Source organism: Ursus americanus, chromosome 35, assembly GCF_024610735.1.
Source record: "Ursus americanus isolate L20-20 chromosome 35, mUrsAme1.1.p, whole genome shotgun sequence".
Taxonomy (NCBI): domain Eukaryota; kingdom Metazoa; phylum Chordata; class Mammalia; order Carnivora; family Ursidae; genus Ursus; species Ursus americanus.
In genome coordinates this window covers 16,972,890-16,997,058 of record NC_142161.1, presented here as the reverse complement: position 1 = coordinate 16,997,058, position 24,169 = coordinate 16,972,890, and the positions used below count along the sequence as shown (strand labels likewise).

Genomic DNA, 24,169 nt, shown 5'->3' with positions numbered 1-24,169 from the left:
ATACTGATTGCTTCCCTTCTGATGTTTCTCTCCCACCCTTCAGTACAGAAATTTTTCAAGAACATCTCCTAATACATATTTTTTTAAGAATCATCAAAGCAAATAGGATACAGAGAAGTTAAAAAGAAGTTTACGATGCAAAGTCTTTGGTTTTTTAAAACCATTTATCTTTAATTTTGAAGAATGATTACACACACACACATCTATATATATATATATATAATTTTACATAAATGTGATTATATCATACTTTATTAGTTTGTTTTCCCTTTTCATTTAGCTTTTTGGTTTTTCTCCTTCAACCAGAATACCTTTCCCTAAGCTTTATTTATGTTAATAAACTAGCATGCAAAAGATGGTAAAATAAAAACTAAAAGTAAATTCCACTTAAAAATAAGGGAGGTATGGGGCACCTGGGTGACTCAGTTGGTTGAGTGACCCACTCTTGATTTCAGGTCAGGTTACGATCTCAGGGTCATGAAATCGAGCCCTGCATCAGACTCCATGCTCAGTACATGGAGTCTGCTTGAGATTCTTTCTCTCCCTTTGCTCCTCCCCTGCTTGCATGTGTGAGCTCTCTCTCCCGCTAAATAAATAAATAAAATCTTTAAAAAAAAAAAATAAGTGAGGGAAAACAAGTTTGCGCTTAATAAGCAAATGAATGAATAAAATAAAATAAAAGAATAATGGAAATTATATGTTTAAAATCAATACGTAATGAAAAGTAAACATTGATTTTCCTTAATACAGGTCACAGGAGCATAATCTGGATTTGTACAAATGTGGGAACAAAAACCTACTATCATCGGGAATATCACAGAAAGAAGACTATTAGAGACTCCAGCAAAATGAACCTGGGACATCAACAACTCCTCTTACAATACTGACATAGTGATACAAAGAGGAGAATGCACAGAACTAATTTGTGCATAGAAGCAGGCAGTGTCTGTTGAAATGTACAAGCTGTTTGGAGGAAATAGTGGATGGAGTCAAAAGAAGGAATCCAGGGGCGCCTGGGTGGCACAGCGGTTGGGCATCTGCCTTCGGCTCAGGGCGTGATTCCGGTGTTACGGGATCGAGTCCCGCATCGGGCTCCTCTGCTATGAGCCCGCTTCTTCCTCTCCCACTCCCCCTGCTTGTGTTCCCTCTCTCGCTGGCTGTCTCTATCTCTGTTGAATAAATAAATAAAATCTTTAAAAAAAAAAAAAGAAGGAATCCAAAAGTAGAGAGTTTAAAATGTGTTTAAATAAATTTGAGAATTTCTGTGGAACTTCAGTGCTTCTCAAGCTGACCCTGCTCTGCTTGATGTAATTAATAGACCATCTAGTCTTATTATGTCTGCACTGTTCCACCTGTTCCGAAACCTACACATTGAGGAACCCCTGTTTGGAAAAGATGGAGGCTCACTGTCTGATCTTTATAAGCTGTCCTGGGGTGGGACTTCTCCAGGCAGCCTTAGATTAGGTTCGTTCCGGAGGCTGAACCCACATAGTAGGAATGTGCGTTCTTCTATATACAAGCACAGAGTTTGATTTGCAATTGTTTTATTTACATGGGATCATATTGTACATGCTTAACACTCTTTTCTGAATCTTGCTTTTCTTATTCAACAATATCTCATGGAAACCCCTCTGAGTTGACTGGTATTGTTCTAATTACTATTTTTATTTACTACATAATAGTCTATGGTGTGAATACAGCACAGTTTATTCAACCATTATCGCGTAGAGACTTTTTCCTCCTCAGAATAATGAGACTTTGAATAATGTCCTTATACCCTGATATCATGCTGGTGCTTTGGTTTGTAAGTGTGCCCGGAGGGAGTTCCAACTTCCCCAGAAGCCCTCAGCTCCATCAACATAGAGTTAAGCAAAAGGACCACACACCACAAGTATGTCCATCCCTTCCCCAACAATAGTCAAGAGCAAACTTTCCCTGGGGACAATACTAAGTCTGCCCTGGGTCTTTTACCTCCATCATCAGGGAGGGACTCTAGTCACACTGGGTCCTGAGATGTGGACAATGGAGAAGACCCTCTAACCAACTCTCAGTGGACAAGCAGTGTGAGCAAGAAATAAACCTTTGTTATTTTATTACAGTGATTTTTTAAGTGTTTTGGAGTTTTTTGGGGTGTGTGTGTGTTTGTGTTAGTGTGTGTATGTGTATGTGTTTAACCACAGCACAAACTAGACTATCCTAACTGAAACCAGTGGGACTAGAGGACAAATAGAGGACAAGGGTAGAAAGGTATTAAGGAGCCCATTCCTGTGGCTCTTGTAGGCCTTTGGCTTTTGCAGGATTTGGCTTTTATCCTGAGCACAAGGGAAGCTATTAAAGGGTTTGGGGCAAAGTGGAATAATCTGACATGTTTTAACAGGATCATTATGGCTGCTGTATTGAAAATCCACCAAAAAGTAGTAAAGAACAGAAGCAAGAAGACCAAGAGTTCCCTGCAATAATCCTGGTGAGGAATGACAGTGTCTTGGACAGGATGATTAGTGGTGGAACGGTAAATAGGGATATCTATCTTGAAAGGGAGAAAGAGGAGTTAGTAGTATTTATCTCTGGAAAGTCAGATTTGGTTGGAATCAGGGAAGACTTGCACTACTTACTGCATTGTTTGACTTTACAACACTAAAGATAAATTACATTTTTTAATTTAAATAACTTATAAAAATTTTTTTAAAGATTTTATTTATTTATTTGACAGAGAGACAGCCAGCCAGATAGGGAACACAAGCAGGGGGAGTGGGAGAGGAAGAAGCAGGCTTCCAGCGGAGGAGCCTGATGTGGGGCTCGATCCCAGATCGCTGGGATCACGCCCTGAGCCTAAGGCAGACGCTTAACGACTGCGCTACCCAGGCGCCCCAATAACTTATAAAATTTAAACAAAATTTAAAGGTAAGTGGAATGAGTAGGATCTTATTATATGCATGGATCCCATTCCACAAAGCCACCTGCTCACTATACACACACACACACACACACACACACAGTCAAAACCAATAGACTGTAAAACGTTAACAGTAGTTGTCTCTAGAGAATAAAATTATGGATGGCTTTTAACTTATTTGGATACATATATTACATGAAAAAAATATATATTGTTTTTGGAATAAGGAAAAAAGTTATTATTTTTCAAAATTGAAAGACAAAAATTCATGCCTCATAAGTAGAGGCTTTATACATAGGTAATTATCATTAACTATATCTACTTAATAGTTATTGCTTGAAAATGCATTAGTCTCTATAATTAACTGAAAACAAATACATTAATAAACTAAAATTATACTGAACGGGTAGATATCCAGAAAATTAGAACTTTTTTTAAGAAAATCAAAGTTTTCAAAACTTAAATACCTTCTGATAGGTTTCTGCTCGACAAATATAGCTTTGAATATATAAAGGATCAAGTCTAATAGCCTCAGAAAAATGCCAAGTAGCTTCGAAGTAGTTATCCAAGTACAGCAGATGTATGAGGCCAATATTTATGTAAGCCAAAATAACAGTTCTAAAAATAAATGAGAAAGCAAAATCTTGTTAGACATTTTAATTATTCCAAATGTTTTTCAATTTTGAATGAACCTAGTGAAATACATACGTCAATATATATCAGGGTTTTTTTTAATGTTTTACTAAAGCAAAGTAAATCGATGAACTATTCTCTATTAAAAAGGATAAACACCTTTATAAAATCCTTAGTAGAGAATCTACATTTGCAGAGTCGACGCCAGGAACAGAATTCCTGAAGTCCCAGGCAATACTTTACCCTTCCTTGACTTAATCTTGACTTATTTTGAATTACAAGCTTAGTTTTTCTCAATTTAAAAGTTTTCACTTCAGGCTATCTTGCATTTACCCTGAGTAACAGAGAAACAGTAATATTCTCAAAGCCTGGGGTTAAAAATCCTCTCCACATAGGTATAACCCAGCATCTTTTCTATGTCGAATAGCTATATTTTTTCTCTTAGAATCAAAAAATTTTCAATATAGAAATGGTCTTAGAAATTGCTTTGTCTGATGCCTCTATTTCAAAATGAGGAAAACTGCATATGCTATAGCCCAGCTTCATTAGGAGCCTGGACCCTTTGCCTAAAAGACATCAAAGTTCGTGTGCCCATTTTTTGGCTTTTTTGCAACTGAAACTCTTTTCCTTCCCTTACTGGCTCAAAAATACCCAAAAGAAAACCACTGAGGCCATTACGGAGCCATTCTCCACGTCTTTCCTGAGTCAAGCTTGAAGTTTACCTTATATAAGCTAGGTAAACAGTCCGCTGGTTGGCATGTAATTGTCATGCTTTGCTACTTTTTTGGACACCTTTCATTTTAATGAATGTTTCATTGAAAAGAAAGGAAATTAATTAATTCTGTGTTTTAGAGCTGAGGTTTCTGACTAATGTCTGCAATTTTCAGTCTTTGTTTCTTCCTGAACCTACGTTCTAATGGAATTGGTTTTTTCTTTTGCTTTATACTATGCAAAATGAAGTCAGAGGTTCCGAATAGAGTTTCTTCCTATCGAGTCATGTGTTGTGCACAGCAACATCAAGCAGAATATTTTCTCATTATTTTAAAAGTTGGTGACAGTTTTTCATGAAGTTAACTTCAAAAAGCCCTAACCTGGATATCCCCACACTGCAGTTAATAACTTCACGTTGTCATCTGCAGATTGGACTCCTCTCAAATGCATTCAATCTCTAAAATTTGCAAAAGTATCTGAGGCAAACTGATGTTGGGAACAGGTCTTATTTTAGAAGTAGTCTTATTTCCAGAGGTAGTATTCTGTTTCTAAGATGGCTTTACAATTGTTTTACAAGGTTATTAATGATGAGGGGAAAGGGCTTTTTCTTTCATTTTTTTCTTAACTTTATACAAAAGTGAAATCAATAAGGATAAAAGGAAAACATACCTTTCTAGAGAAATAACAGTTTCAAAGTCACAGATTGCCAGCAACCAAAGTTTGAGATCTGCATAGAGTATGCCCCGATGTAGAAAACAACCAAGATTCTCATAGCCATCATTTATGAGAGCTTAAAAATAAAAATATATAGCTTATTCAGGTTCTGAACAAAAATATCTGAGTTATATTTTAGTCTTCACCCTTATTGCTTATTCTTACATTTTAACATTTTATAAAACACGTCTATGATGAGTGTATTTATTTGGTGAGTAAGAAATTGCATTCACATAAAAAATGTATGTGTTTATAAGTAGCAATGTGGCTATCAACGTTCAAAAACTCATTAAAACTGGAGGAAATCCTGAGGGTAATCTAAAATAGTCCACTCACTTCACAGATGGAGAGATTAAGGTGCAAAGGGGCTAGGTACATTGACCACAGTCATGTTGCAAGTCAATGGCAAAGATGGAATCTAATCTCTGATTCACTTCAGTGATGGCAGTCGGAAGGACATCCTTGCCCTTGATGGCCTGTTAATTATCAGGAGGGCATTGCCACTGGCCGTGAAACAGGCTCTGGTACAACTCCAGACTGGGGCAAATGGCAGAGATCGGGATACTACCCATCAACAAGGAAGGGCAGCTCAAAAAGTCTACTCCAAGGCCAGCAGAACTTGGAGTTAAGACAGGCAACTTGACTATGCATGTCCCAAATAACAGGAGTGTGGGGCAAAAAGAATCTCCTCTCAGTTCTCCAGATGTATGTCTCTCATCTGTAACTGGTCTAGAGTTCATCTCATGTCTCTTCACTTACTAATTTTCCCTTCACTTTCAAAAGCATGTTAGTGAATTATATGGGTTTTCCACAATATTTGATCCATGTCTTCTAAGCTTCTCAGGCCCTTTCTGGCTAAGAAAGTTTTGCCAAAAATGAGCTTAGTGCTCACAGTCTGGGACACAAAGAGTCACAGTACTAGATTTTGGGAAGCATATCCAGTGTAAGCAATGATCACGCAGATTAAATAATCACATGACGGCAATCTGACTGCGCCAGTCACAGTACGCTTGGCCAGCAAGGAGCAAGTCAGCTGCAGTTTTGGTGGTTACTCTAGGAAAATTAAAAAATTCTTCCTAAGGAAAAAAATATTAGAATTACTTCACTTCTCTGTGCTTCACTTTTCTTCATCAGGGATGGAAATACCTACCTACCTCATAGCATTATTCTGCATATTAATTGAGACACCCTATATATAACGTTTAGAATGGTGTCTGGCAAGCAATAAAATGCCCAATAAATGTTAGATATTATTATTATTTGGAAAAATATCTTAGGGGTCTTTTTTGATTGTGGAAGATAAAACTCTTTAGGCTAGCCTATAGAAAAGGATTAAGGCCAAAAATCAAGCTTGTCTGCTCTGAATAATTAAATAATAGGGATTTTGTATTATCGTGATAGTCTAGAAAAGAGGGAATGAGGAGTCCACAACTTGGAGAAGAGGGAAGTATGAGAAACAGGCTTTTAGAGATGAATGAAGAGAAAGGAGTTTAGCCAGATGGCAGGTGGACAGGGCTGACAGAGAGAAATAAACTTCAAAGAAATAGGGGTGTGCCTGCCTTTCAAATTTAAATTGTCTCTGCTAAATTTATCCTTCGAACCCCAAGATGTTCACGAACAGTAACCACAGAATTGTGTGGATGAGCAAAAATGGAGAATCAATGGGAGAGCAGAAATTAGACGCAAAGATTAAAAGAGTATTAAACAAAAAATTAACTTAGTCCTCCCTTCCAAAAATCCTTGGAAATAGAAGGGAGAGCACCAGACTCCTCTCAGCACATAAAATGGACTTTCAGAGTTATCTTATTTGAGTATTCATGGGAAGGGTGGCCTCGGAAGGCAATCACCTTATATTGCCTTCCTTGAGGAGCCATGCAATTCTCTTTATAAGAGTCTAGTTGTCTCTTAATCTCTAGACACTGCCCCACCTAGAATGATGGGGTCTAGCGCTTTGTACCCAGGGGAACACAGCCATGTTTGGAATCTTGGTCTCTGGCTAGAATTATCCCATCACATTAGGCTGATTTATTCAGCTAGGGACTGTTTACTGAGCACTTACTCTATGCCTGGAATTGTACTGGGCATATTTATATACCAAGAATATACTGATATAGGGTAAAGAGGAAATGGCCACTTCTAACTATTGGCATCCTATCACTAAGGATTTTCAAAGTTCATTTTTAGTTTAAGGGTTAAAAAACTCTGAATTTGACTAATCGGTGGGCTGGACCTATGGAATAGGACACAGCCCACCAGGAAAATTCATTGCCATTTTAGAAAGCCAACTAAAAAATAGACCTGGATTTCCAGAAATAACCTCAGAATTCAAAATATAGAAAGAGATGTCTTTGATATGATATTCTCCCATTGCCAAATTTACACACACATGTAAGTACAAACACATTCACATTCACTAAGAGGGCATACAGGAATACTTTCAGCTAAACCATTGTAGCTTGTAAATATATATGAAAATATATATTATATAAATATGTATTAACATATAACCACATGAAAATATACATAGCATATTATCACCCCATGTTAGTATTACATTCTATGAAAGTGAACTGCTGAACTTGAGATCAAATTCCTATGTATGTGCAGTTGAAGGTGAAGCACCTGAAACGCTATAATCCTGTAGCGCTCTAAAAGGGCTGCTCTTTCTAAATAAGCAGGCTCTATAATACAAAGCTAACCAGTTATTAGGATCTAAGTGAATTGCAGCAGAAAAATCTTGAGTTGCTTGCTTATAAAATTGCCGTTTAAAATATGCTCTTCCTCTGTATGTCCTAGAAAAAGAAAAAAATTCACTTTACTATGTATTGCAAAATACACATTTTCTCTTCTTGGCAAACATTTACAACTAATTTTGTATTTGAATAACAAGTTGTGATTATTTCCACTTGTTTCCCAAAAAGTTGTGATGATGTTAAGAGCAAAAAAAAAAAAAAAACCAAACAACTTTTTATAAATAAATCAATTATACTTGATTATTTATATATAATTATATGCTTAATAACATGCTATATGCTAATTATATGCTTAGTAACTTTATTATATTTCTTGCACTTAGCAGGGAGGTGTGTCAATAAAATAAATATGAGATTTGTTTATTTTTATTATTTGAGTACCCAAAATCTTAGACTTTAATTTATATAACATTGTTCGCTAGAAAAACCAAGTAATTCATTTTGAAGGAAATGGGTCTCAGTGAGTGGAGCTGTTAGATTTTTCCCTGGCACTGAAGATACACCCAAATAAATGGGAGGCTGCTTTACATGGATGAAATGTATTTCATCAATTGTGTGACTGGGTTTTATCTCTATTAACTTCTGACTCCAATTTCGAAATTATCATTGACCTATATCAATTCCTGAAAATTCTATTTTCAGTCATTTAATAATGTAAAGCAAATCAGCTTTTAGAAATAAAATAGACAATTAAGGAAAAAACAGGCATAATAAGCTAGCAGGTTATCTGCTGTGAAGAAGTTAAATCCAGTTTGGAGGGGGGAAGAAGGGGAGATAAAGAGATGTTCCAGAAAGTTATATTATGAAACCAATGATAATTTGGAGAAAAGAGTGCAGCCAGTATGTTGGCAGATTGGTAACAAAGGTCTTTCAAAAGCACTAAGCATCCAGAGGGGCACGTGGGTGGCTCAGTCAGTTAAGAGTCTGACTTCGTTTCTTTATCCCTTTCTTCCCATACCGATCTTCCTAGTTCTTATGTTCCAAAGGGATAAAGAAAGGGAGGATAATCAGAAAGGGGAATGAAGCATGAGAGGCTATGGACTCTGAGAAATAAACTGAGGGCTTCAGAGGGGAGGGGGGTGGGGGAATGGGATAGACTGGTGATGGGTAGTAAGGAGGGCACGTATTGCATGGTGCACTGGGTGTTAGACGCAACTAATGAATCATTGAACTTTACATCAGAAACCAGGGATGTACTGTATGGTGACTAACATAATATAATAAAAAAACATTAAAAAAAAAAAAAAGAGTCTGACTTCGGCTCGGATCCTGATCTCCAATCGAGCCCCAAGAGGGGCCCCACATTGGGCTCCACACTCAGCTCAGCAGGGAGTCTGCTTGCCCCTCTTCATCCCCCCCTTGCCCTACTCATGCTCTCTCTCTAAAATAAATAAATAAAATCTTTAAAAAAAAAACCTAAACATCCTGAAACCCAAGATATTTTATCCTGCAGCAAAAAGTTTTTTGCCCCGTCTTTAAGAGATGTCTTATTTATTTTCTAATGAATACAAGAATTTTATATTTATTTTTAATTATTTCTCTTTGTTAAGAATAATCCTAATTATTTTTCAGCATATACATAATTCCAAACTTAAAATTTACAGAATGAATCTTTAATAATATTTTTGTAAGATGCCATTAAGTCATGTCAATTCTTCAAACACACTGACTTTTACATCTTTATCTTATTTTGTTTCCACTGCCTCATACGTCAGATCCTCATCAGCTCACACCCGTGCTACTATTTTACTCCATTCCTAGCTCTAGAGTAATAAGATTTATCATCAGGTAATAAAGATCTCTTTTCTCAAAAACTTTCAACAAAACCCTATCGGCAATGGAAGGAGACCAAGTTCTTTAAAGTAGCATATAACGTCTTCCATAAGATTGCACCATCTTACAATACCTTGAATTAATCTTCTTGTTCTTCTCCAACTAATTTGATGCTGTTTGGTGCAAGAGTTCTAGCACCGAGCAGTTAGCCAAGTTGTGAGTGCGAAGGAAAAGTTCTTGAAGGAAATTAAAAGTGCTACTCCAGTGAACGCATGAATGATAAGAAAGTGAAACGCCTTATTTCTGATATGGAGAAATCTGAGTGGTCTAGATAGAAAACCAAACCAGCCACAACATTCCCTTAAGCTAAAACTAATCCAGGTCAAGGCCCTAACTCTCTTCAATTCTGTGGAGGCTGAGAGAGGTGGGAAGCTGCAGAAGAAAAATCTGAAGCTCGCAGAGGTCAGTTCATGTGGTTTAGGAGAGAAGTCATCTTCATAACATAAAAGTGCAAGGTGAAGAAGCGTGCTGGACATAAAAAGAGTATCACCACATGATTCTACTTATATAAAGTTAAAAAAAAACAGCCAAAACTAAACTAAGAGTGTTTAGGAATACATACTAATGTGATGAAACTACAAAGAACTACCAGGACATGATTAAAATGGAAGCCAGGACAGTGGTTACTCTTTGGGGGAGGCAAAGGCACAAAGGGGTATCTAGGCTGCTGGAAATGCTTCTTGACCCGGTAATCGTTACACGGGTATTTACATTGTGATAAGTCATTAAGTTGTACATTTGTACACTTTTCTGGATTCATGTTTCATGTTACTATAAAAAATTTCAATCTTGAACAAATTGTGAGTGAAAAAATGAGCAGGTATGACTATATACACATTTTAAATCTCTTCAAAACAAAACTTAGATGAAAGGAAAAGCAACAAAATGAGAACTGTATTACGCACCACAAGTTTGGAAAAACAAAGTTTATTATTGAAGTTATAAAAAGATATTACAGAAATCTATATAAACAAATCTCTGTGCTCAGCTAATAAAAAGGATATGAAAAGAAATTTAAAGGAAAAAATGTAGGCCAGTATTTTAAAAATTGATAATGTAACTAGCATTTAGGAAATATAAATGAAACAACTCTAAATTGTCACTTTATGCCTATTAAATTACCCACTACTGTTAGGATATAGGTAAAGATTTTCATTCACTGGTAGCAGTGAAAATTGACTTCACTATTTCTAAAGAGCTGTCTGATGTATTTCAAGCAATTTTCTTTCCTGTGAAGGTATTTTTTAAAAATAATAATTTCAAAAATCACATCTAAAATAATTCTTACCTGGCTTGAGAATTTTGGGGATCTATATTTAATAGAGCTGTAAAATCTTGTATGGCTGAAATCCAGTTTTCATTTTCATAGTAAAATGTCCCACGTTTCAATAATGCATCTGTTCTTTTGGGATCATAAAAAATACACTAAATGGGGGGGTAGAAAGGAGGCACAAAAACATATCACATAATGAAAAAACAAAAACACAAGAAAAGTATATAATCTCATAGCAAATTAAATGGACAATTACATTTTTTAACTTCAGATTACATAAAAGCAAACTAAGATGCCTAAACTTTCAAATTTGCATTTAAAGACCACGTTTTTAGAAGCACCTGGGTGGCACAGTCCGTTAAGCATCTGACTCTTGGTTTCGGCTCAGGTCATGATCTCAGGGTTGTGAGATCCAGCCCCAAGTGGGGCTTGCTCTCTCTCTCTCTCACAAATAAATAAATAAATAAATCTTTAAAGACCATGTCTTTAGGAAGAGCATTTATCATCAAATTCTAAAAAGAGAAGGTTTTCTGAGGGAGGAAAAAAAAAAAGACAGCATATATAAGAAGCCAAGGCTTTTGCCCACTGAAATTTTTACTGATAAAACTTCTTTGGAGCGCTTGGGTGGCTCAGTCAGTTAAGCATCTGTGTCTTGATTTCGGCTCAGGTCGTGATCTCAGATTCATTAGACCAAGCCCCGAGTCGGGCTCCACAGTCAGAACAGAGTCTGCTTAACATTCTCTCTCTCCCTCTGCCCCTCCCCCTGCTCTCTTGCATTCTCTCTCTCTCAAATAAATATATAAATAAAATATTTTTAAAAACAAGATATAATAGATCACAGCATTTATCCCAATTAAAGATGATACATATTAGACCCCATCAAGGCTGACTCAATCAAATCAAATATGTATTAATCTAGTCCCTAAAATGGTGAGAAGAAACGAATTGGTATTGGTTTATTCATTTCACATTGACATACAAGGCAAGAGCAAACAGACTAAATTATTGCATAATCTGTTGTAAACTCCTTGTCGATTGATAGTGGCGGGGGGGGGGGAGTGAAGCACAAGGACTATTGAGTATTTTTAAAACAGGAGGAAAAAAAAAAAACCTGAAGATTTTGAAGCTTGTTTGACCTCAGGTGGCTGCATTAGTCAATGCATGGAGGAAATGAACAAGAATAGATATTTCAAAAGAGATTTTTGGTCACTTCTAAATTAGAAGATCTAAATTAGAAGAATTAAATAAGAAGCACTTAAAACTTACAATATTCTCTTGAAGCAAAAGAATGTCAAGTACGTGGTTAACCATCATGGATTAAGAAACAGGGCAGTTGGGAACATGGAAAGCTAAATTATTTCAGTAACTTCTAAATTCGCAATCGTTCTACAAACTAGAATTTAGAGTGAAGTCAGGAGATGAAGATTGCAATTCTGCTGCAATCGGGGGAATATTTTGTCTGACTCTAGCCTCAAAGTACAGTTCAGCTAAAAGTTTACTTCTTCAAGGGAATTCCCTGATATTCCCTAATATAAATATATAATTAAATATCCATTTACCCCTCCCCATCATCTTTATTTCCTTCATGGCACTCATCATAAATTGTAACTATGCATTTATGTATGTATTTATTACTTAGTATCTGTCCTTCAAACTATAGGCTCCATGTAAGCAAGACACATGTCTGTTTTATTCACCAACATTTGTCCACCACCTTGTACAGTGTCTTAGTCAATAAATATTTGTGAGTGAATGAATGAATGAGCCAAAGAGTACAGCTTCTTGAAGAGCAGATAGTTTTGCTGCAGAAGAGAATCAGCCATGTCTCAAGAGTAAGAAGTGGAAAATAATTTTCTCTTGTTTGAAGGGAAGAAGCAATTTTCAAAAGTTTCTCTAACCACTATTTCATGCTTCAAGAGGAGAAAGCTGGAAAAGTCATGGCTCCTCCCTCCCAGAGTTGTCTCAATGCTCTCACACCCAACTCTTTGACATAAATTCCTTCATTCACTAATAATTTAAAAAATCATTGACATAGTGTATCAATTGCAGTACTGAGTGCTCTAGATACTAACATACAATAAATTCGTTTTGATTATATAATGTATATGAAAGAATTTCAATAATTTGCTATAATATCAGGATGAGAATATCATTATCTAAAATATATAAATGTCAGCATTATATGTAATGCAGCTTACTTTAGAAAAGTCATCAATGGCCAGTACTTTGTTTGCTATTTCATACATCTCACCCCTCCTGAAATATATGTCGGCATCCATGGGCTTGCACTTAATTGCCTGGGTATAGTTTAGAATCGCTAAAGTAATGTCTTTTCTTCTCCTGTAAATTTCTGCCTTTGACAAATATGCCTCTAAAGAAAATTAAAAAGGTAAAATTTAGTGTTACAGTCATTTTATTAACTAACTATGAAAATTTTAATCCTTCTTCCTCTAAAAATGGAGTCTTAGAATAATGTTTCTCTACTACACTTTCTTAACCATTTAAGGGTTTTTTTTTTTTTACTTCAACAATGCAGAACTTGCTCTCAGAGGCTGATAAATACTCATTACAGTTAAAAGCATTTTCAATTTCAGTTTTAAGTAACAAAATTTACCTTTTACCTTTTTGTATATCTGAAGTGTTTCATACTCTTAATGTTTATAGTAAAACAAAAATTTGTGGACTTTGGCAGAAATAGGCATAGATCAAAAAATATTTATAAAGCTCAAGTTATATTCTAGGGGTACGTTGTGCATGCTGGGGATACAAAGATGAATGTGACATTTTCTCATTCCCAAAAAGTTCTGTTTCCTGGTTCCATTCAAGCAGGTTAGAGGATGGTACGTAAAGGCAAATGTAGTTTCCCTCCAACTAAGAAGTGTTGTAACACTACAATGTTTCAGAGATTTGTGGTCAAGAAAAGCTTTATAAATCACTTCTATAACTAAAATTGTTAAATTTGTATCCTTCTTGTGCGATGAGCAGTAAGAAACAAATTTATTATAATGCACACAAGGACATTAGCCTTTCAAGCCATGATGAGTATTTTGAAAATAAGTGTAAGATCATACAAGTCCAATATATACAATGCAATTTAACTTTTAAAAGCTACAACTATTTTGGGAGATTTGTATCTATTAACTGATATATCTTTATATCACCACTAAATGACCAAAGCTTAGGTAAAGATATAAATAATATAACTGTGTAGACAACCCACCTGCATTATTTTTATTATATTTATTTATATAATTCAAATCATCCAAAGCTTCATTAATTTTATCTTGAAAGAGATAAATGAAATGTCGGTGCCAATAGGCATTGAGAAACAATGGCTCCAAAAATATAGCCTAGAAAATATATGTATAAATTCAGTTAAAGTTGTTTTATTAAAGGAAAATATCCTCTCAAATAAATTTCACAAACACTACTGATCCCAGTGGCTTTCTATGTATATAGTATAAAATGATACCTTCCAATCTGACAAAATGTAGTGTTTTTAATATCAATTATTGAAAATGCCAATAATTATAATTTCACAATCCCACATGTATATTACAAATGTTCATGGTTCAAAATTCTAGTAGAAATTATTATATAAACTATTACATAGAGAGGATTATAATTATAAGTGTAAATTGTTAATATTGTTATTTTGATTAAATAAAACTTACTTCTTGTAGATCTTTCATGGCACTCTGTAACTTTCCCAGTTTCCTATAAATAGCTCCACGCCTACAATATGCAAATGCAGGATATTTTTTCTTATCATTTATTTCTTTAGTCAAGGTCTCCACTTCAGATTCATAATGTTTGATAACTTCTGGAGAAAGACTAGACTTCAAAGAATCACTCAATTCTATTTTTGGTGGTTCTTCCATTCTTTCAGACGAGCCTTCATGGATAGATATTTTAACAACTTTCTTTTTTGTGGTTGTCTTCTGATGTTTATGATGAGAGAACATATCAAGAACCCATGTTCGAGGGTTACAATTTTCTGGAATTCCTCCCTTACTTTGAACAAATTCATCAAAATTTAAACACATAGGTAGACTGGGACAAGGAAGTTTACGTTCATATAATGGAACTTTGAGTAAATATTTCTTCTGTCCAGGAAGGATTCCATGAGATGTTGATCTAGTTATTAAAAGAGTGATTTTTAAATTACAGAAATATAATTATTTTTATAATCAATAAATTAACTCAGCCACACACGAAATTACTATTCCTCAATTATTAAAATAAAATCACATGCTATTTTTATGCAAACCAAGTCCTTCTGTTATTCATCAAAATTGTAGCACCATATGAAGAATCTATATAGAAACTCTATAGAGTTTATGAAAGCAGAAGATTATTTTCTAAAGATGTAGCCTTCTTACCGTACTGAAATAAGGTGTTGATGATCCTTTCAGATTTAATTTACACCGCTGCCCCCAACCAGAGAAATTACAATGGGGAATTAAGGAGGTAAACTGATGTAAGAAAGGAAATGCCATCCAAGAGGTTGGAGAGCACAGGAACTTGAGGAAATGGGAAGAAGGAAAGATTTAACTAGACAGTAAACTACCAAATTAACGTCCCAGACTTCACCCTTCTTTAGCAGACTATGAAATAAGAGAATACCTAATCTGCTTTCAGTGGACATTTCCACCTCCACATTCATCTCTACCCTTCTCTACTTTGCCCTCTGCCTGGGCAATTAATCTGTATAGACTATATCCATAAAATCCCTTTTTCTCTGTCTTCTAATTGGATATGTCCAATTAGAAATCTCAAAGAGGAAAGGAGGAGAGTGAAGTCAAGGTATTTATTCCTCTGGCTCCCTCCTGAAGGGTCGCCTCAAACTGGCTATGATCCTTGACCAAACATCAAGTGACCAAAGATCACTACTTTTTTTAAGGAAACCCTTTCTACACAATTCCTCTTGAAGGTTCTAGTAATCACTCCTACTTTTTGTCCTCTCAGACTTAGGGTAGAAAATGGCTCTCTTATTTTTAGCCCTAGGATACTACATTATCATTTGTGGTTTCCCTGCCCTGACATCTTTGTAAATTGTCCCTTTCTTATACTTTCTTCAAATTATCCTAAATTGAGAATGCTCTTTACTACTGGTCCCTGACTGATAAAATAATTGGTACCAGAGGTAGACTCAGGAAATACACACAGAGAAGGCTCCTAGGATAAACTTCCTGCCAGGATAAAATAGGACACAAATAATCCATGGTAAGTGGTCCTATCGAAGCTCCTCAAATTATCACCAGTGTTAGCAGGGGATGGTGTTCAGGTGAAAGGCAAGGCATTAGGAAATCAAGTAGCTACCACTTACTCATGAGGACAACAGTAATGATTATAAAAATTGTGGAATCATTTTACTTCAGACCAAAAGAGAAGAACAGTACCTATTAAATACCCAAATTCCCTAAACCTTGTATGCCAAGGTAATGAAGCTACTAGGAAAGTAGTAAAAAGCTGAACTATAGGATGTGAACATTTGAGCAAGTATGAATGAGACTGACAATTTCGAATCTCCAAATTCCACTCATCTGCTCTTGACAGAAGAGACTGGTTGAGGGACTGTCATATTCCCTCTCTGAGAGACTCAACCCTCTCCTGTATAAATATCTTTCGATGACTACACTGACACATTGTTTCATATGCTATATCAAATCTAATTTAAGCACTCCCCAGAATCACTCAGCTGGGATCTCCTGAACCCTCTCTTGGAGCTACAACTATCACCCATCAGCCTTCTACATTCCTCCTCCACATAGGTGGCCTTGGATCAGTGGCTGCTAGCCCTAGCCTGTGCAGCCTTGCTAGAACTTCCTAGCATACTCTGAGTGATCCCCAAACTTTAGCATCAGTCACCTGGAAGACTTGTTAAATATAGATTTCTGGTGTAGATTTCTACTGAGATTTGATAGACAGAATTTTTTTTTAAGATTTATTTATTCATTTGAGAAAGAGAAAGAGAGCAGGGGAAGGGGCAGAGAGAGAAAATATCCAAGCACACTTCTGTTAAGTGCAGAGCCCAATGTGGAGTTTGATCTCAAGACCCATGAGATCAGGACCTGAGCCACAACCAAGCGTGAGACGCCCAACCAACAGAGCCATTTAGGTGCCCCAGGCACAATTTGAAGTTATAGGGATCTGTGGCAATAACTAAATGACTGCAAGTCCTCAGAAAGTGAGGTAGGTGGGCAGCCTGCTAAGGTGTTCTTTGACTTACACAGATGAAAAACTTTCAGGTCTTCTGGGCATAAGCCTAACCAGCTATTGTGGGGTTTTACAACCTCTTATGCAGCTCTCAGACCTCAGCCAGTTCATATCTAAAACCTCTCACCTGACGGGAAGGCCAGACCAGGTCCTGCTAAGGAAGGATCTTGCAATGTGGCCTTGATGCATTTAATGAATTTTCCCCAAAAGTTTCCAAAGGTCTAGGAAAGAGGAAACACCCAAACCTTCTGGGAATTATTAAATACCCTAAATTTATACTGATCCACAGATACCCATTGTGGATGCCACTGAAGTCAACAGCTAAATTAGGGAATTATGAAAGTCAAGTGATATAAAGAATCTTGACCTGAAACCATCTAACGAAATCTAGTGAGACATGGAACCGTCCTGAGATAATTTTCCTAGTACCAGAAAGTGTAGTAGGAATGAGGGGCGCCTGGGTAGCGCAGTGGTTAAGCATCTGCCTTCGGCTCAGGGCGTGATCCCAGCGTTCTGGGTTCGAGCCCCACATCAGGCTCCTCCACTAAGAGCCTGCTTCTTCCTCTCCCACTCCCCCTGCTTGTGTTCCCTCTCGCGCTGGCTGTCTCTCTCTGTCAAATAAATAAATAAAATCTTTAAAAAAAAAAAAAGAAAGTGTAGTAGGAATGAATCAACGTAATAACTGCATAAACTATACACTGAAGAAGATAATAGTGGTAAGGAACAAGTGGAAATCTCTGTAACTGCCCCATTCCATCCTATACTACCATACACCAAGACAGTATATCAAAAGCAATACCAGACCATTGGGGAAATGACAGATTAACAGCACAAGGAAAATATGTCATCTACTGCTTGTGGGGGAAATAAATTCTGCTTCTCTTGGCAGCAGCAAGATGGGCCAAGAAAATCAGACTTGAGACTACAGATTCACTTTCAGGAGCTAGTCAAGTTTGGAAGTTTTGATAGTGGAAGTCAGGACCATGGCCAGTTATTCTAGAAGGGGAAGAAGGCAATGCATTCACAGAGATAGAAGAGCCAATAGCAAAAGGGCTGGCCTGGATCTCAGATCAAGTATGTTACTCAATCCTGGAAAACAGAACACTGGCAGAGATCTGAGAGGCTAACAATTCACAGAAGTCGAGGTCAGAGAGAAGGCAACGAGTACAAGGGAGTCAAGGTGGGCCAGGAGCCATGAACAAACACAGCTTCCTGATACATCAGTGAGCTGCTGAAGGAGGTCTCTGCTAGTCCCTCACTGGCTGGTCCACCAGTATTGGACTCAGAGACCTAAGCAGAAGGAAACTTCCAGAGAAATGGTGAAGCAAAAAAGTTACTACAGACACATGGCATCCTGCCATGACCTAGATGAGGGGGCAGGCAACGGGGATAACCTATAGTAAATGGACTGACAGAAAACGCATGGGTGTGGGTTTTTAATCAGCGCAAACAGACTTTGGCAAGAGTTACTTTCCCCAGTCAAGCTTTGACTTGATATATGAGTCCATACACAGTCTGCTCCTAACCATTTGAGGGAGCCAGCAAGAGTGAGTATAATTAAACAAGCTTAAAGGTCAGATACAAGATGGTAAGAAGCATAATTCTGTGTTAACCATGTTAAGATTAGTGAAAAAAGATTTCAAACCATAGGAATAAAATTATTTTTTAAGGTTCCTCCATAAACCTGTTTTAAAATAATTATTTCATAGTTATGCTTTTGTGCTAAATTATTTTAGATTAGATTTTTTTTAAAGGAAGTTAGGAAAGCTGTACTAATATATTATCCTAGACAAATACTCCCATAGTTTGTTTTACTGCCTCCACCAAAGGCACATCCTATCACACCTGTTGGCCACATATACGAATTTCAAATTCAGTTGTTAAAAGGCAAATAAATCTCTTTCAATGGTGAAACTTTATATTCAAAGTGATAAAGAATCAGAATGCAGTAAAATACCCCACCAAAATAGCGTTTCACCTGCTTTGCAGAGATAGAAGTCACTTAGGTCATAACCAGAATGGTGCCGTGTTTTATCCTCTCTAAGATAGTTAAAGAGTCATATGCTTTGAATATATATAAAATATATTAAAAATGTATGAGCAAATTTCTGGTTCTTATCAAAAACATTCGTCAACTTAGGAAAACCTATCCGAAGTTTTCTAAAGAGGAGCTAACAAAAACAGCTCCACATATTTGTTTCAGGGAAAACCCAAGCATAAGTAGCGTGTGGGGAACTCAGGACGTGAATGGCATCTCCCCTACGGTCAGTCTCTGTTCCACTGACACTCATGCTTACATAGATGTTCCCAAGTCTTTTCAGGGACAATAAGTCACCACAACAAAACATCATTAATTTAACCCTTTTTCAGAACCAGCAAGTCTTTATAATAATGAAGTAAACAAAACACTAATGACTTTCTGATCAACAAGAAAGTCTTTACTTTTCAAAAGGGCATAAATTTAATGAATTCTTTGTCATCTGAGGATATCTAAAGAGAAAGAAAGCCCAGAGCTTTTTGCAAACTATTTTGCACAACCCTTCAGTTCTAAGAAAGTTACACCCTGAACACTTTGACATGAGCATACCGGGAACTTCAACTGCTGTCATCTTAGGTCCTCGCACATTTTTTTTAAAGATTTATTTATTTATTTTAGAGAGAGGGAGGAAGATCGCGAAAATAGGGGAAGGGGCAAAGGGTGAGAGAGAATCTTAAGCCGACTCTCCGTTAAGCGGGGAGCCCAACACCAGGCTCCATCTCGCGCCCCTGAGATTATGACCTGAGCAGAAGTCAAGAACTGGATGCTCAACCGACTGAGCCACCCAGGCGCCCCATGTCCTTGCACGTTTTCAAACATGCTGGATACTATTAGTTCTAAGTAAGGAGAAAAATTAATAATTTCTATGTGTTGATCCCTGAATAAGGGCTCACACAACATACAAAAACACTTTAACTAGATTACTCAGTTCATTAAGCTCAAATTTAAAAACAGTTAAATCTCAGCAATCTATTCCAACTTGTTTGGAGCAGAGGTTGCTTTTTGGTGTTAAATCACTTCAGAAAAATAACTTAGTAGATTTTCTTTCTTTCCATTGAAAGATTTCATTAAACTATCAAATTGACTTAGTTTTACTTCATGCCCATAAGTCAGCCCCAACTTGAAAATATAGTTTAACCAGTGTATTGGTTTAAGCCAGCATATTTATATGCCCATATACTAAAAAGTAAGGGATCCTCCTTCAGCCAAGAGTTTAACATATTTTCAATGCTGAATAAAATAATAATAACTTCAGTTAGTGAACTAATAAGATTAAGGCCAAAACCACAGTACATTTCATAAACTACAACAATTATTGATTAAATAAGACCTTTTAAGAACTTTTGGAGGCTTGGATAATTCATCATACACGGCTGTAAGTCTACTGAGCTTCAATCTTTTCTTCAGTCTTGTCTTCTTTTTCTTGGGATAAACAATATAACTAATGCCAGCTTTTTTAGATGCTTCAATGAGAGAGAGAGACAGATCTCTCAAACTCCTTCCCTCCTGCATGTTATCTAAGATGGTATCTATATTTTCTTTCTCAGAGGGTTCCTCAGTTTCATTTTTCTGAGTCATTCTATGCTCCAACTGCTTTACTTTCTGAAATATGTCTTTCATATTGCTTTGCATGTCATCCTTAATCTTTATTGGAGTTGTGGCCTCCTCCTTCTTCAATTCAACTGCAGATTTTACTCTCTTATTAGCAAGGAAACAAAGATAGAAAAACTTAGAATCAAATTAGTTGCTATATGTTTTAAACTAATTCAGTTACAATTATTATTAATGTAGTTTGGTCACTTATTGAAAATTTTAAATGGTGTTCTTGATGTGTTTCAAAGTCAGCCTATAAAGTTAATAGTAGGCTGGCTAAAGCAAAGTAAGATACTTTGGTTACGTGACATTTTGTTAGCTACATAAAAATAACACAAAAGTAGATATGCATTAACTGTGATTTTATATATTCTTAATTAAAAGAGAATGTTCTTTACATATTCAAATAAAATATATACTCTGCTTTTACTTTTAATGAAAAAAATTGGTAGAATGGGTAAAAAATATTAAAATGCCTTATCCTATAAAACGAATTTGTGAGTCTATTTTCAAAAGCACTTTAACAACACTGAATTTCTATACAATAGTATTCAAGCATCCTCTACAATAATTTTCAATTCAATATTTACAAGCTTAAGAACAGAACTCCAACCTAATATTTCCTTTATCTAATCATCAGAGAATCAACTGAATTTTTAATAATATCAATATTATAATATACTAATAATAAATAATTTGCAATAACTATGCATTAGACTTGAAATTCTAACAACTCATTATTAATAAAAGAGATTAGTTCCAATCCTTTGATACAGCATTTCCAGCTTATTGAGCCATTGTCAATAAATTAACTGCATTTGAGTTTGCTGATAAATAATAATTTGTTATACAAATGTTTTTCTTTATAGTGAAGTTAGGCCCAAATTCCAAACATAACAATTTCACACAAACTAGTTATATTCTTTAAGATATACTAAAGTACAATAGAGATATTGACCCTCCATAACTTTTACCATACTTCCCCGATCTCAAAAAACTATATTAACTCACTATATAATTAGAATAGAGAATAGGGTAATACAGAGACTATAGAATATATGTATGTATAATATAGGTCTATATCAAGAAATATAGGCATATATGTATGTGGATGTGGTATATATATATCTCAGGAAAACATGTACCTGAAAAAAAAGGAGAACATAAGATGCTCATACTCCCCACTTGCTGACTATATATGAATTACACAGAGAGGCCATATGCAGTTCTGTCGAACATTCAGAAATGAATCACTGACAGAATCTATAATTATAAAGCAGAGCTACCAGAATGCATTTGGGGTTCTTTCCCACCTTTACTGAAATATTATTGACACATATATAAGTTTAAGGTATACAGTGTGATGATATGATCCATGTATATATTGTGAAATGATTACTACAATAAGGTTAGTTTACACCTCCATCCCCTCACATAACTACCATTGTTTTTGTGTGGTGATAGCATTTAAGATCTACATTCTTAACAACTTTCAAGTATATACAGTATTGTTAGTTATAGTCACCATGCTGTACATTAGAACCACAGAATTTATGTATCCTATAGCTGGAAGTTTGTATCCTCTGACCACCATCTCAATCCTCTCCTCTCCATCGTAGCCCCACTGTCTACTCTATGTTTCTATAAGTTCAACTTTTTTAGATTCCTCATATAAATGAGAACAGACAGTATTTCTCTTTCTCTGTCATGTTGCATAATATCCCAAGGTCCAGCCATTATTACAACTACCTACTTACAAAAGGTAAAATTTCCTTCTTTTTTTATAGTTAATATTCCATTATTTATATATGTGTGTATATGTATATATATGTATACACACACATACACTACAAGAAAACTACAGCTCAACTGAGTGTTATACACAAATAATGAATCATGGAACATTACATCAAACACTAAGGATGTACTATATGGTGACTAACATAACATAATAAAAAATTATTATAAAAAAAAAGAAAAAACTGCAGCTCAATATCCCTGATTAATACAAATGGAAAGTACTCAAGAAATACTAGCAAACTGAACTCAACAGCTCATTAAAAGGATCGTACAACATGATCATGTGGGATTTATCTCTCAGATGAAAGATGATTCAACATACACAAATCAATATATGTAACATACCATATTAACAGAATGAAAGATAAAGACCATGTCTGATTGTTTCAATAGATATAGATAAAGCATCTGACAAAATTCAACATTCTCTCATGATAAAAACTCTCAACATATTTGGTATAGAAGGAACATACCTCAGCATAATAAAGTCCACATACGACAAACCCACAGCTAATATCATGATCAGCAGTAAAAGACTGAAAACTTGGGGTGCCTGGGTGAGTCAGTCATTAAGCATCTGCCTTCAGCTCAGGTCATGATCCCAGGGTCCTGGGATAGAGCCCCGCATCTGGCTCCCTGCTCAGTGGGAAGCCTACTTCTCCCTCTCCCACTCCCCCTGCTTGTGTTCCCTCTCTCACTGTGTCTCTCTGTTAAATAAATAAAATCTTAAAAAAAAAAAAAAAGACTGAAAACTTTCCTGCTAAGATCAGGAACAAGACAAGAATACTCACTCTTGCTACTTTTACTTAGTACTGGAAGTCTTAACCAAAGCAATTTGGAACAGGCAATCAAATTAGAAAGGAAGTAGTAAAATTATCTCTGACAATTTTATTTGCAGATGACATAATCTTATATAGGCAAAACTCAAAGACGCCACCAAAAAACTGTTAGAACTAATTAATGAATTCAGTAAACCTGTAGGTTACAAAATCAACATACAAAAGTCAGTTGCATTTTTGTACACTAACAATGAATTATCTGAAAAAGAAATAAAGTAATTCCATTTGTAATAACATCAAAAATTATAAAATTAGTTAGGAATAAATTTATTCAAAGAGGTGAATGATTTGTATATGGAAAGTTAGAATACAATGATGAAAGAAACTGAAGACACAAATAAATGAAAGATATTTTATGCTCATAAATCAGAAAAATGAGTATTTTAAAATGTCCACACTACCAAAGCCATTAATAGATTCAGTACAATCCTTACCAAAATTCCAATGTCATTTTTACAGAAATAGCAAAAACAATCCTAAAATTCATATGGAACCACAAAAGACCCTGAATAGTCAAAGCAGTCCTGAGAAAGAAGAAAAAGCGTGGAGGCTTCACAATTCCAGAATTTGAACTTTATTACAAAACTATAGTAGTCAAAACAGTATGGTACTGGCATAAAAACAAACACATAGACTAATGGAACAGAATCAAGAGTCCAGAAATATCCCATGCGTATACGGTCAATTAATATTTGACAAAGAAGACAAAATACTCAATGAGGAAATGACAGTCCCCAATAAATTATGTTGAGAAAACTAGGTATTCATATGCAAAAGAATGAAATCTCCTATCTCACACTACTCACAAAAATTAACTCAAAATAAATTAAAGATTTAAATTTTAATTCTTAAACAATAAAATGACTAGAA

At 35.6% G+C, this 24,169-nt stretch overlaps 1 protein-coding gene across 2 annotated transcripts in view; it reads right to left on the bottom strand.

Annotated features, from left to right (window-relative positions):
- Positions 1-24,169, bottom strand: part of TTC6 (tetratricopeptide repeat domain 6) — a 178,727-nt gene that overhangs the window by 47,004 nt on the left and 107,554 nt on the right. For both annotated transcript variants that reach the window (XM_045800386.2, XM_087858961.1), the window contains 8 exons: positions 20,398-20,765; positions 14,485-14,947; positions 14,031-14,160; positions 13,009-13,181; positions 10,826-10,962; positions 7,574-7,743; positions 4,907-5,027; positions 3,361-3,511 (listed from right to left, as the gene is read on the bottom strand). In XM_045800386.2, coding sequence (XP_045656342.2) covers positions 3,361-3,511; positions 4,907-5,027; positions 7,574-7,743; positions 10,826-10,962; positions 13,009-13,181; positions 14,031-14,160; positions 14,485-14,947; positions 20,398-20,765 — 1,713 coding nt within the window. The remainder of the gene's footprint in view (positions 1-3,360; positions 3,512-4,906; positions 5,028-7,573; positions 7,744-10,825; positions 10,963-13,008; positions 13,182-14,030; positions 14,161-14,484; positions 14,948-20,397; positions 20,766-24,169) is intronic.